We start from the raw sequence: 13,755 nt of genomic DNA on the forward strand, positions 1-13,755 counted from the left end.
GCCCCTAAAGGTAAAAGCACCTTGCCCGAGGCCACCCAGGCAGTGGCAGAGCCTGGGATTCAAACCCAGGCCCTCGAACTTTCAGATCTTTAGAATTCCTTCCTGGGGCAGCTAGATGGCACAGTGGATAGAGCACTGGCCCTGGATTCAGGAGCACCTGAGTTCAAATCCCGCCTCAGGCACTTAACACTTATTAGCTTTGTTACCCTGGGCAAGTCACTTAACCCCAATTGCCCCGCAGGGGGAAAAAAAAAAAGAATTCCTTCCTAAGAGGCACTACAGCATTTCCCTGTCCTTTAAGAAAAGGACAAATCGACATCTGTGATGATTCAAGTAGAGACCTTGCTGAAAGCAAAGGGCTGTGAGCCTCATGGCTCCAAAGGTCTTTGAGCACCCTGGGATTCTGGTAGAAAATAAACCCTGGAGACTTGTAGAAGTTAGCTTTCTACTCCCACTCCAGCAGCTGAGATCATAAGAAACTGGATGGACGAGCACTTAGCCTCCGAGAGTCTTTGAGATGTTTCCTTTTCCCTTCAGCCCCTTTGCTTGCCAGCTGTGGGATCCTGAGCAAGTCAGGCTACATACTCTAAGTATGGTTCTTCGTTTGTAAGATGGAGATAATAAATTTTGCTTTACCTACCTCACAGGGTAGTTATAAGGAATGTGGTTTGTACGTATCAAGGCATGAGGTGTTAGCTATTCTTTGAGAGCAGAGATTGGGGGCTTTGGTGGGAGGGAGGGGGCCTTGCCTGGGAGCATAGGTAGTAGGTGGGCCTGGATTCTTAGATTATGACCCCTCCAAAGGCTGACTCAAAATTCTTCCTTTCATCTTGTTTCATATCTATAGCCTAGCACAAAACCTGGTATATAGTAGATGCTTAATAAAATATTTGTTGATTGATTGACTGAACCTGGGCAGCAAAGGAAGCAGGGCATCTTGCATGGTTTCTTGTCTTGACCACTAAAGGCCTTCCCCCTATAATGTCATTTCATAATGTCTTCCAGGAAGCTTTGTGGGGGGGCTGGTGAGAGAGTAAAAGATGCCAGGGCACTGCTCTTCCTTCCCAGTTAGGAGAAGTGTCCATGTCAGTCTCTCTCCCTTACTTAATTCCCCCATTTACCATCTCTAAACCCTTCCCCCTTCTAGGAGATGAGCAGGGATGTGTTCTTCCCTTAATACCTGGCTCTTAGCCACCATCACTGAGTTGTTCTCTCTCTCTTCCTTAGGATTCCTCACTTCCGTCGGGCCACGGTGTTTTCCAATGGCTCTCTGCTGTTGACACAGGTCCGACCACGTAATGCTGGGGTATACCGCTGTGTGGGCCGTGGGCAGAGGGGCCCACCTGTTGTCCTAGAGGCCACTCTTCACCTGGAAGGTCAGTGCAGGCCTGAGCCCAAGGTTCTGAGGCTGGACCATCTAGCCCCCACATGGGGAAAATTAGGGCTTTATGTCATGCTCAGACATGAGGTTCAGAGATGGGATTGGAGGGTTATAGGGGAATGTTGAGGGATTATAGTGGTCAAAGGGAGCTTGTAGCATTAGATTAGGAGAATGGTATCACAACTACCTTGGTCCCCTACAAATAATAGAATTATCTCCTTCCCCACAGAGATTGAAAACATGCCACCCTTCCAGCCTCGAGTGTTCACAGTGGGCAGAGAAGAGCGGGTAGCCTGCATTGCTCCCCAGGGTGTGCCAGAACCCACTGTGTGGTGGGAGCGGGCTGGAACCCGAGTGCCCCACCATGGCAAGGTCTACCAAGAAGGCCATGTGCTAGTTTTTGCCAATACAACTGAGAGTGACGCTGGCACCTATACCTGCTATGCAGCCAACCAGGCTGGACAGAGGCGTCAGGAGGTCAACATCACTGTGGCCAGTGAGCAAACCTGCATGAAGGGGGTCCAGTGTGGGTGGAGGGGGAGTCTTTACCTCTCTTTTGCTCCCAAGATACTTGTTTGAAGGACTGACTTTTTTTTAAAACAAGGTCACTCTTCTGGTCAGTGAGGGAAATCTTTTGTTTTAGTTCTGGACCCAAGATTTCATTAGCATAGAGAGCTCCCCTTGAGGTAACACCCTCTACCATTGCATCCATCTGTCCCCGACTAGCCATCATCCTATACTTCTCCCTTTCATGGCCAAATTCCATGAGAAGGCTATCTACAATAGGTGCCTCCTCTTCCTTCTCCTCTCTCTTTCTTAATTCTTTCCAGTCTGACATTCAACATATTCAGTAGAAAGTGCTCTCTCTCTTTAATTTTTTTAAAGGTTTAATTTTTATTCATTTTATTTTTTTGTGGGGCAGTGAGGGTTAAGTGACTTGCCCAGGGTCACACAGCTAGTAAGTGTCAAGTGTCTGAGGCTAGATTTGAACTCAGGTCCTCCTGAATCCAGGACCAGTGCTTTATCCACTGTACCATCTAGCTGCCCCCTGGAAAGTACTTTCTTAAGAATTGCCTGGAACACCAAGAGGTTAAGTGACCTCCCCTTCTTCATCAGAGGCAGGACTTGAACCCAGATTGTTCTGAGGGACTAGCTCTCTAACCAATCATATATCAGCATTTGAGACAGATCGTAATACAAATGGTGCATTCATCACCGACTGAATGACTGAATCCAAAGAATGTCTACTAATTAATTGTAGTCTGGTAGGGAGGACTATGGTTTGTAGATGTCTTCTTTTTTTTTTTATGAGATATTTTATTTTTTCCGTTACATGTAAAGATAGTTCTCAACTTTTGTTTATACATGCTTTACAATTTCAGATTTTTCTCCCTCCCCCCCCTCCCTCCCCCCTCCCCTAGACAGCAGGTAATCTGATATAGGTTATATCTATATATCTCTATACATATACATATATATATATATATACACACACACACATATATATACACATAATAACATTAATCCTATTTCTGCATTAATCCTGTTACAAGAGAAAGAATCAGAGCAGTGATGCAAAACCTCAAAATAGAAAAAAAAACCCAACAGCACCCAAAACAAAAGAAATAATATGGTTCAATCAGCATCTATACTCCACAGTTCTTTCTTTCTTTTTTTTTTCTTGGATTTGGAGATCCTCTTCTATCATGAGTTCCCTGGAACTCTTCTGTACCATTGCATTGGTGAGAAGAATATAGTCCATCACAGTAGGTCAACACTCAATGTTGATGATACTGTGTACAATGTTCTTCTGGTTCTGCTCTGTAGATGTCTTCTTTGAAGGTATATTGGGGACTTCCTAATCACCTTGGCAGGTGACAAAAAACTGGGAGGGATAACAATTAGAATCCAAAAGGTCTAGATGGGCTTTTAAAAGAAACCAGATAAATCTAGAAGATCGTATAAATTTAGGGTAAAATAAAACAAAACCCTCCCATAGCAGTGGCCTCAGTATAAGATGTGAGTGATATGGTTAGACCAAAATAAGGTGGATCATCAAGAGTTGCCTATTTTGAGTTAAGCAAAGAATCCATAATTGGAGGGGGGGGGATTAATGTTTTAATATATTTTCCATTCAGCACTGATTAAACTCCTTTTATGAGGCAGGCATTGTTTTAGCCTCTCTATCATGTTCATTGGAAGCTAGGCCGCACAGTGGATAGAGCACCAAGCCCAGAGTGAGGAAGACTCATTCCTGGGTTCAAATCCCACCTCAGACGCTTTGTAGCTGTATAACCCTGGGCAAGTCGGTTAACCCTGTTTGCCTCAGTTTCCTCATCTGTAAAATGAGCTAGAGAAGGAAAAGGCAGACCACTCCAGTGTTTATGCCAAGAAAACCCTAAATGGAGTCACAGAGTTGGACCCAACTGAAAAATGACTGATCTTGTTAATATTTTAATTCAGCCTTGAGAACAGAATAAGATTCAAATAAAATCTGAGTTTCTTTTTTTTTACTGTAAGAATTCTATTAAAACAACCTTTAGCCAATTTTCCTTAAATCTGAATGTTATAATTTATGTTATTTACCTACATACCAGGCTGTAGTTAACTATGATCAAATGAGATAATAATTGTAAAGTGCTTAGCACAATGCCTGCCAGATAATAAGTACTATATAAATATTATGCTGTTATTATTATTAATATATGGGACTGATTTCTTCAGTCCCTTTTCTGCCTTAAAACCCAAAGTGCCTAAGGAACAACATAGACCTCTTTTTTCCTTTTCAGGGCAGTGAGGGTTAAGTGACTTGCCCAGGGTCACACAGCTAGTAAGTGTCAATCGTTTGAGGCCAGATTTGAACTTAGGTCCTCCTGAATCCAGGGTCGGTGCTTTATCCACTGTGCCACCTAGCTGCCTCAGAATATAGACTCTTTCAATATTGAGGTTTAAGTCCTAGAGACTTAAAAGAAAGATGGTATGCTTTTTCCTTCTGGCTCTGAGATTCTATCATTACCCTTGTTTGAAGTGGAAGATGTAGTCCTCTTCTTCAGGGAATTTAGTTTGGGAAGATCAGTTTGACAGCTGATGGACCAGATCTAAGTGAGAGATCTGAAGCATTCAACAGGTTATTCAGTGGGGAGGTGAGGAGGACCTGCACCAGGTTGGTGGCAGTGTTAGAGGAGAGAAGGGATATACAAATGTTGTTACAGAAGGAGAAGCTAGATGGCACAGTGGATAAAGCACTGGCCCTGGATTTAGGAGGACCTGAGTTCAAATCTAGCCTCAGACACTTGACCTTCATTGCCACGCAAAAACAACAACAAAACAAAAAACAAAAACAAAAGTAGAAGCAACAGGGCTTGACAATTGATTGGATATGGGGGAGTGAAAGAGGGTGAGGAGTTGAGGATCACACCTCGCTTGGGAGCCTGGGTACCCCTTGAGGGGCCACTGAAGCCTTTAGAGAAGAGAAGTCATGGAACCTGGAGAAAGGAAGAGGGAGATTTACAGTGTCACAGGCTCCAAGAGAGGCCAGAACAGACAAGGATTAAGAGAATGCTATTGGATTTGGCAAATTCGAGATCACTGGTGACTTGGGAGAGAGCACTTTCTGCTGAATGATGAGGTTGGGAGCCAGACTAGAAAGAGTTAAGAGAATGAGAGGAAGGAAGAGGAGGCACCTATTGTAGATGGCCTTCTCATGGAATCTGGCCATGAAGGGGAGGAGAAGTATAGGATGATGGCTGGCGGGGGAGGGATAGATCAAGTATCTCCTCCCACATCTCCCAGCCTACTTCCCATATCCAATCTAGTCTGGGCTTTACCACTAGATTTGGTGGAGATAAGGGGAAAGAATGGCTTTTATGGTCATTTCCAACTCTAACCTCCTAGTAATCTATTATATATGTTTTCCTAAGCACTGCTCTAATTTTTACTCAGTGACTCCCCATATTCTGGCTTCAGTTTACCTTTTCAGTTTTATCTTACTCCCCCTTTACATATTTATTTATTTATAGCCAAACTGGACTGTTCCACGTCTCTCGCTTTTCCTGCCCCTGAGCATTTGAACATACCACTGCTTACACAGTCTTCTCCCTATTTATTTACCCCTTTCATCCCTTGAGACCGAGCACAGATGTCCTCTTCACTTCTCTTGTGCCTTGGTTTCCTCATTTGTAGCATGGAGAGGTTGAACTTAGAGGTTGGCTGCTAAGAATCCTTCTGTTTCTATACTTATGATGTCCTCCATAAAGCCTTCCCAGGTTCTCCCAAGGCAAAATGATTTCTCTCTCTTTTGAAGTAGCGAGAATAGTAATAATTTGTTATGTTTATTTGTTTGTCCAGAACTGCATTGAACCTTTTGAAATAGACAAGGGGAATTTTAGACAGAGCCTGTGCCTCCAGAGAGGTTTAAAACAAAGTCTGTGCCCATCAAGTCTTTATGGTCCAATTAGGGGAGGCCTCTGTAAATGAAATGTGTTTAAAGTACATTGCAGGGCAGCTAGGTGGCGCAGTGGATAGAGCACCAGCCCTGGAGTCAGGAGGACCTGAGTTCAAATCCGGCCTCAGACACTTGACACTTACTAGCTATGTGACCCTGGGCAAGTCACTTAACCCCGATTGCCTCACTAAGAAAAAAAAAAGAAAAAAGAAATTGTAAAAAAAAATAAAATAAAGTACATTGCAAGGTGCTGCACAAATGTTACTGAGTGTCAACACCCCCTCTAGTACCAGCGAGAGGTAGGCTTTCCTGAGGTTTGGGCTCTATCCGTCTTGATCCCAGTAAACTCCTTCCATCTTCCCTTACAGCATTACCCAGGTGGCTAAAAAAGCCCCAGGACAGCCAGCTAGAAGAAGGCAAGCCGGGTTACCTGCACTGCCTGAGTCAGGCCACACCTGACCCCACTGTTGTCTGGTACCGGAACCAGATGCTCATCTCTGAGGTGAGAGGGAGTTGTTTCCAGTTCGGTGGGCAGGGAAGTCTCTTCTTTTTACCTCCCTTGCTCATCTCTAGAAAGCCTTGTGCCAGGCATCCCTAAGAGATAGTTTCCCTAGTCCTTCCTGCCCTTTCCCTGTGGATAACATGTCTTTTCCTCCTCTGTAGCATTCCTTGCCCGCCCCCCACCCCCAGGAGAAATTTCTTCTTCCCTCTGAGATCTGGGGTCCTTGGACCTAGGAGGGTTGGGGATGATGAGAGTACCATCCCATACCCCTACCCCTCATGCCCTCTGCCCCCTGGTCTTTGGAGTCTGAGGCTTGTGATAGATCCTGCCCCCCCCACCCCCCTGCCTTAGGGAAGAGAAGCCTAAGAGTAGGCTGAGACTTACGTGGGCTGGGTTGTGCTACAGGACTCAAGGTTCGAGATTTCAGAGAATGGGACTCTTCGCATCAACAATGTGGAAGTTTATGATGGGAATTTGTACCGATGTGTCAGCAGTACCCCCGCTGGCAGCATTGAGGCCCAGGCCCGAGTCCAGGTCCTAGGTGAGTGAGACTTGGTTGTCTTGAGGATAAGTCAGTGATTTGTGGGGAATTGAGAGGGTTATAAAATCCAGAACTGAAGGAGACCCTCAACATAGAACCCCTTCCATAGCATCCCTGACTAGACACTCTCTTGCTTCTGTTTAGTAAAGACCTTTGTGATGGGGAACTCAGTATCCTCTGAAATGGCCCTTTCCATTTTTAGATAGCTACAATTGTTAGAAAGTTTTTCCTTTTATCAAGCCTTAATTTACCTATCTGTAAGTTCAAACTATAGCTCCTAGTTCTGTCCTCTGGGAACAGGCCTGCCCCACCCCATTAAGTTATCTCCTCTTCAGACTAAACATCTCTAGTTTCTCTATGTGATGTTCATGTATTCAGAACCTTCTCCCCACCCAGTTTTGGGGGGGGGTAGTAATATGATGGTTGTTTAGTGCCTAGGTCCTAAACTGACTGTCTATATGTATCCCTCCTCTTCCTCTTGGACAGAGAAACTAAAGTTCACGCCACCTCCCCAGCCTCAGCAGTGCATGGAGTTTGACAAAGAAGCTACAGTATCGTGCTCGGCCACTGGCCGGGAGAAGCCCACAATTCGATGGATGCGGGCAGGTGAGTGCCCCACAGTGTGGGAGGACAACCCAAGAAAGACTCACTGTGTGCTTACTATATGTCCAACCCTGTACTTGGTGCTACCAGTTATCTGAAGAAATATAACCCCCATATTAAAGGTCATGGACTGTTAATGACACTTTAAGGGTTGTAAGCCTGTGAAGTCAGCCATGCAGGTATTATTACCTCTGTTTTATAGATGGAGAAACTGAGGTTCAGAGGAGAAAAGTGATGTATTTGCACAGGGTCATAGAGCTAGTAAGTGATGGAGCCAGGACTCAAAACTAGAATCACAGTTGGAAAGCTATCTAGTCTAACCCATATCTTAGAGTTATGGCTATGACATCCCCAGCAGGTGGTCTTATCAAGCCTTTCCTTGAAAGCATCAGGATTTCAGAGGTAGCTAGTTGGCACAGTGGATAGAGTGCTTGTTGCATCTAGAATCAAGAAGACCTGAGTTCATATCCAGACTAGCTGTGTGACACTTGATAGATCACTTAACCTTTGCTTACCCCATTTCCTTCTCTGCAAAATGGGATAATAACAGCCCATACCTCCAGAGTTGTTGTGAAGATAAAATGAAATAATATTTGTAAAATGCTTTAAAAAAATTTTTATTTTCCAAATTACATGTAAAAGCAAAATTTGACATCAGTTTTTTTAAACTTTGTGTTCCAACTTCTTTTCCTCCCTCCCTTCCTACCCCCACCCCAAGAACTCAAACAATTGTAAAATGCTTTTGAAAATCTTAGTGTGTTATATAAGTGCTAACTGTTGTTATTATTATTAACTATTGTCATTATTATTATTACCCCTACTCAGGGAGAACCCATTCCCTTGTGAGGCAGCCATTTCCACTTTGGGAAGGGTCTTTTTTTAGGAAGGCTTTGTTTTGTCTCGTTTACATGTTTTGGTTTGGTTTTTTTGGTGAGGCAGTTGGGGTTAAGTGACTTGCCCAGGGTCACACAGCTAGTAAGTGTTAAATATCTGAGGCTGGATTTGAACTCAGGTCCTCCTGAATCCAGGGCCGGTGCTCTATCCACTGCGCCACCTAGCTGCCCCTGTCTCGTTTACATGTGGCAGAAATCTGCCCCTCTGCCATTTCTACTTGTCACACCTCATTCTGTCCTCCTCGGCACCACTCGGAACAAGTCTGGTCTCTCTTCTTGATGGCCATAGTCAAAAGTAGCCACCATGTCCTACCTTGGGTCTTCCCTTCTCTGTCCATGATAAGCATTTCTTTAGCCATTCTTTGCCATGACTCAGACCTTCTTCAAAGTTCAGTGCTCCCTCCCCTGTCATGGTGTTCAAGTTTATAGTCCAGCTGGAAGGTACAAGCAGAAACACACACACAAAGCAGATAATGGCCCAAACAACAGAATCAGCGGGCAGCCCCTGATTGATTGATAGATGAGTGGGCCATAGATAGTAAGTGCTATAAGTTGTGTTTGGGGTGATTTTTTAGTACATTCTCTGAAAACAGTTGATCCATGATTAACAGAAAGGAGGGATGTGGCCCTAACATTGACCATTGTTTTGACCAGTTTGACCAGCCTTTCCTTGTTGGGTTTTTTCGTTGTTGTAATCATTAGGTATTTTGTTTCCTTGGGTTTGCATTCTTTGTTCTGTTCTGCTTTGCTATAAGTTTTTTTTTTGTTTTGTTTTGTTTTGGGTATTTTTGCGGGCAATTGGGGTTAAGTGACTTGCCCAGGGTCACACAGCTAGTAAGTGTTAAGTGTCTGAGGTTGGATTTGAACTCAGGTCCTCCTGAATCCAGGGCCAGTGCTCCATCCACTGCGCCACCTAGCTGCCCCCTATAAGTTTTAAGAAGTAGGGAGGAATCACTGAAGACTCGGGTGGTCTGAGACAGGAGGATGGGGCACTTAAGCTGGTCCTCCATGGTTGGATAGGTTTGGAGATTGGCAGAGAGAAAGGAGATGATGCTCCTGGAGCAAAAAGCAGCAAAAGTGAGAGAAGGTGTGTCCCAGCAAGGCTGGAGGCAGTGAAGAGAAGATTAATCTGTTGATCTAAACTGTGGAGTGTTTTGTAGGGGAACTGTGAAAGAGACACTGCTAAAGGTGCAGATTATTCCTGGCTTCAAAAAATAACAGCTTTCCTCATCCTTACTATTAGTGTTTTCACATATGGAGAGGCAGCTGCCCTTGGGATGAGGAATTGCTGTTGTTGTTTGGTCATGTCTGATTTTTCGTCACCCCCAGTATCTTTCTTGGCAGAAATACTAGAGTGCTTTGCTGTTTCCTTCTGCAGCTCATTTTACAGATGAGGAAACTGAGGCAAACAGGGTGAAGTGATTTGCCCAGGGTCACTAATAAGTGTCTGAGGCCAGAAGTGAACTCAGATAGGTGAATCTTCCTGACTCCAGGCCTGGTGCTCCATCCAATGCACCACCCAGCTGCCTGCTGAATTCTAATTCTAGGGATCTGCCACTAACTAGTTGTGACCTTAGGAAAATATCCTCAACCTCTTGGATCCTCCATTTCCACCTCTGCAGGATGTGATTGGTTTGGATTGTGGATTGTGGAATGACTCTGAGATCCTTTCTTTTGATTTTCCTTGTTAACCTGTGAGCTAAGTCGTAGTATTCCCATTTTGGGAATGGATTTCCATTTTGAGGCTTGATGACGTTAAATTACTTTGTCCAGGGCTACCCAGCTTGTTAGTAACGGGTGGAGCTGGAGCCCTTTTCCTACTGTGCTCCCTCCCCATCTCCCTTCCCAGGGTCAGGAGTCTGGATTTGATTTTGTAGACTGTAGGGGAAGTGTTGGATGGCTTTTTGACCATGATGGGTCAGCAGAAAGTGGACATTGTCACCCCTTTCCTGGGGATAAACCTGGGCCTCAGATGAGTGAACATTTCTTTCTTTCTTTTTCTTTTTTTTCTTTTTTTTTTTTTTGCGGGGCAATGAGGGTTAAGTGACTTGCCCAGGGTCACACAGCTAGTAAGTGTCAAGTGTCTGAGGCTGGATTTGAACTCAGGTCCTCCTGAATCCGGGGCTGGTGCTTTACCCACTGCACCACCTAGCTGCCCCTGAGTAAACATTTCTTATAAGAGAGAGGAAGACCTAGATTCCATGAACACCTCAGACACTTATTAGCTATGTGACCCTGGATAAATCACTCCATGTTTCTGAATGTCTGAATGTTGGATGATAATAGCACCCTACCTCACACAGTTGCTATGAGGAGCAGATGAGGTAATGATTGTGAAGCAGTTTGCAAACCTCAGCCCTCTAAGGGGAATCTTAGAAGGAGGATCTTAGCCGTCTACTCCAAGTCATTCATTTTACAGATATAGAAACAGAGAGGGGAAGTGACTTACCCAAAGTCATGTAAATATTAAGTAGCTGTCAAAAATTGACCCCGGGTGTTCTGACTTTAAACCCAGTGTCCTTTCTGTGCTACCGGCTCTTCTTTGCGAGAGTGGCCCCCAGTGGTTCTGATGACTTCCCATCCCAGCCCACCAACTTCCCGTTCTTTTTTTTTCCTAGATGGGAGCAGTCTCCCAGACAGTGTGACAGACAACGCAGGGACCCTGCACTTCTCCAGGGTGACCAGAAGTGACGCTGGCAACTACACCTGCATCGCCTCTAATGAGCCTCAAGGCCAGATCAGTGCCCACGTGCAGCTCACTGTGGCAGGTAGACGCCCAAGGATGGGGATGGCAGGGTGGCAGGAGGAGTTGGCTTCTGAATGTATGAACAGACAAATCCGTCTAGCACATGTTCCCGCCCATCCCTCCAGTGCTCTGAACCCTGTCTTTCCCCCATGCAGTTTTCATCACTTTCAAGAGGGAGCCTGAGCGTACAACTGTCTATCAGGGCCACACGGCTATGCTGCAGTGTGAGGCCCAAGGTGACCCCGACCCCCTCATCCAGTGGAAGGGCAAGGACCGAATCCTGGATCCTGCTCAGCTTGGACCCAGGTAGTTTCTGCATCCACTCCCACCTTCTTCCCGAACCCCAACCCTATCAGTTCCCAGGGCATTCCTTGGGAATAAGAGCTTCCAGTTTATGGGAAAGATGAGTGGCCATAGGGGTGGCTGAGGTGGTCCCTGGATTTTTTCCCCCACAGGATGCACATCTTCTCCAATGGCTCCCTCGTCATCCACGATGTCACCTCCGAGGATTCAGGCCGCTATACCTGCATCGCAGGCAATAGCTGTAATATCAAGCACACAGAGGCATCGCTTCATGTTGTGGGTATGGAGTGGGGGTTACAGTAGGATGGGAAGCCCCAGAGATGAGAACCGGGTCTTATAGACACCAAGGATGGCCCCATTACCATCATAAGCACATCATATGTGCCTAATAAATGTCTGTCCTGTGGAATTGATATAGGGCAGCAACTCATGTGGGAACGTGAGGCCACAACCCAGAGTGGTAAAAGGATGAGTGGGGGTAGGGTAGCATTGGTCGCTGCCAAGATGTTTTGGTAAGAGGCACAGCAGTGGATGGGCCATGGATATTCTATATAGCAGGATGCTTAACCTGGGGTCTTTGCACTTTGAAAAAAATTATGTTTTGAAAACTCTATTTCAACAGAATTGGGTTCCTGTGCATTTAAAACGATTATTCTAAGAAAATAAAAAATAAAACAATTATTCTGAGAACAGATCCATAGGCTTCATTGGACTGCCAAAGGGGCCCATGACACCAGATTAAAACCCCATGCTCTGTAGCTCTTCAGGGCAGCCTCCAACTGACCACCCATTTGTGCCCTTTCAGACAAGCCCGTGCTGGATACCTCAGAGGGTCCTGGCAGCCCCCCGCCATATAAGATGATTCAGACTATTGGGCTGTCCGTGGGGGCTGCGGTGGCCTATATTATCGCGGTGCTGGGCCTCATGTTCTACTGCAAAAAGCGCTGCAAAGCCAAAAGGCTTCAGAAACAGCCAGAGGGTGAGGAGCCTGAGATGGAGTGCCTCAATGGTGAGCCCCGGGGCCCACTGAACAGCGGTGGTTGGGGAGAGGTAGGGGGAGGGGTGCTGGGGTGTGTGGGTGTTGGGCGCCCTCATGGGGTGATGAGGGAGAAGGCAGCGAATCCTGCCTAGTTTTCAGACTGACTTTGACGCAGTGAGTGCCAGAGCTAGAGGCACCTAAGGAAGAGATGATCCCCCCTCCTCTCTGGGAGTCATGACCTGGCCAGTTACCCCAGTCCTGAACCCAAAGCAGCTTTGATATAGAATTCCCAGTGGAACGCTCCTAGACCTGCCTTACTTCTTGTAGTCCTCTTCCTGTATCTTTACATTCTTATCTAGGGGGTCTAATTATTTATGTCTACTCTTTTGTTCTATATGCTTTTCTTCCCTCATCAGGTTTGGAGCTCTCAAAAAGCAGATATAAGTATATCCCTTATAGGAATAGACGCTCCCTCAGATTAGAAACTCTGTCTTCCCCATAGGAGTAGAGGTTCCCTGAATGGAGAAACTTATCTTCCTTATAGGACTGTGAACTCCCTGAGGGACTAAAGTCTTTATAGCACTGTCAACTTTCTAAGGGCACCGATATCTGTCTTCTCATAGGACTGGAAGCAGTGATGTAGCCATCCTTCATAGAGTTGAAGCTCCCTGAGGATAGGATTATGTTTTTATAATGGGACTAGACATTTCCTGCGAGTTTGGTCATCATCATTAGTCTAGCATTTATTAAGCACCAATTGTGTGCCAAGCACTGTGCTCAGGGAGTTTATATTACAAAGGGAGAGACAACACACAAGGAAGAATGGTGGTTAGAGAGAGACCCTTAGGTCCAAAAAGTTAGAGGAAAGGTGAGTGTAGGGGAATCATTGGATGGCTGTTTGACCATGGTGGGTCAGCCAAAAGTGGGCATTATCATCCCTTTCTCCAGACAGTAGATGAAAACACTCCATCCAAGAACAACAGTAGAGTTAATTTGATCATGGTTCCTGATTCCAGAAATAGGTAGGAGAAGAGAGGAGGGGAAAAGGTGACTAGCAAGACTGTGAGGGAAATGAGAGAGTCTGGAGTGGAGTAGAGCATTGTGTCCGGGCTTTTCCTAAAATAATGGTCTGAGAAAAGCAGTTACTGGTTCAGAGAGCAGGGTCTCAAAGCAGAAGTTTGTTCTGTTAAGCCATGGGGACTCCTGAGTGTGCGTTTTTCATCGACTGAGAACTCTCTGAAGGTAGAGTGTAACTAGTTACATATCTCTCTGTTTACCACTGACTCAGATCAGGTAGGCACATTCTCAATTTCTGTTTTCCTTTTTACCCAAAGTCTGCTACATTCATCAGCAGGTGGCTGAA

The 13,755-nt window shown here is 45.5% G+C and overlaps 1 protein-coding gene across 1 annotated transcript in view; it reads left to right on the forward strand.

Annotated features, from left to right (window-relative positions):
- Positions 1-13,755, forward strand: part of PTK7 (protein tyrosine kinase 7 (inactive)) — an 86,771-nt gene that overhangs the window by 49,342 nt on the left and 23,674 nt on the right. Inside the window, exons 6-14 of the mRNA XM_043999377.1 lie at positions 1,228-1,376; positions 1,611-1,877; positions 6,194-6,327; positions 6,733-6,868; positions 7,355-7,474; positions 10,983-11,132; positions 11,266-11,416; positions 11,566-11,693; positions 12,219-12,422. Of these exons, the coding sequence (XP_043855312.1) occupies positions 1,228-1,376; positions 1,611-1,877; positions 6,194-6,327; positions 6,733-6,868; positions 7,355-7,474; positions 10,983-11,132; positions 11,266-11,416; positions 11,566-11,693; positions 12,219-12,422 (1,439 nt within the window). The remainder of the gene's footprint in view (positions 1-1,227; positions 1,377-1,610; positions 1,878-6,193; positions 6,328-6,732; positions 6,869-7,354; positions 7,475-10,982; positions 11,133-11,265; positions 11,417-11,565; positions 11,694-12,218; positions 12,423-13,755) is intronic.

Source organism: Dromiciops gliroides, chromosome 4 (genome assembly GCF_019393635.1).
Source record: "Dromiciops gliroides isolate mDroGli1 chromosome 4, mDroGli1.pri, whole genome shotgun sequence".
NCBI lineage: Eukaryota > Metazoa > Chordata > Mammalia > Microbiotheria > Microbiotheriidae > Dromiciops > Dromiciops gliroides.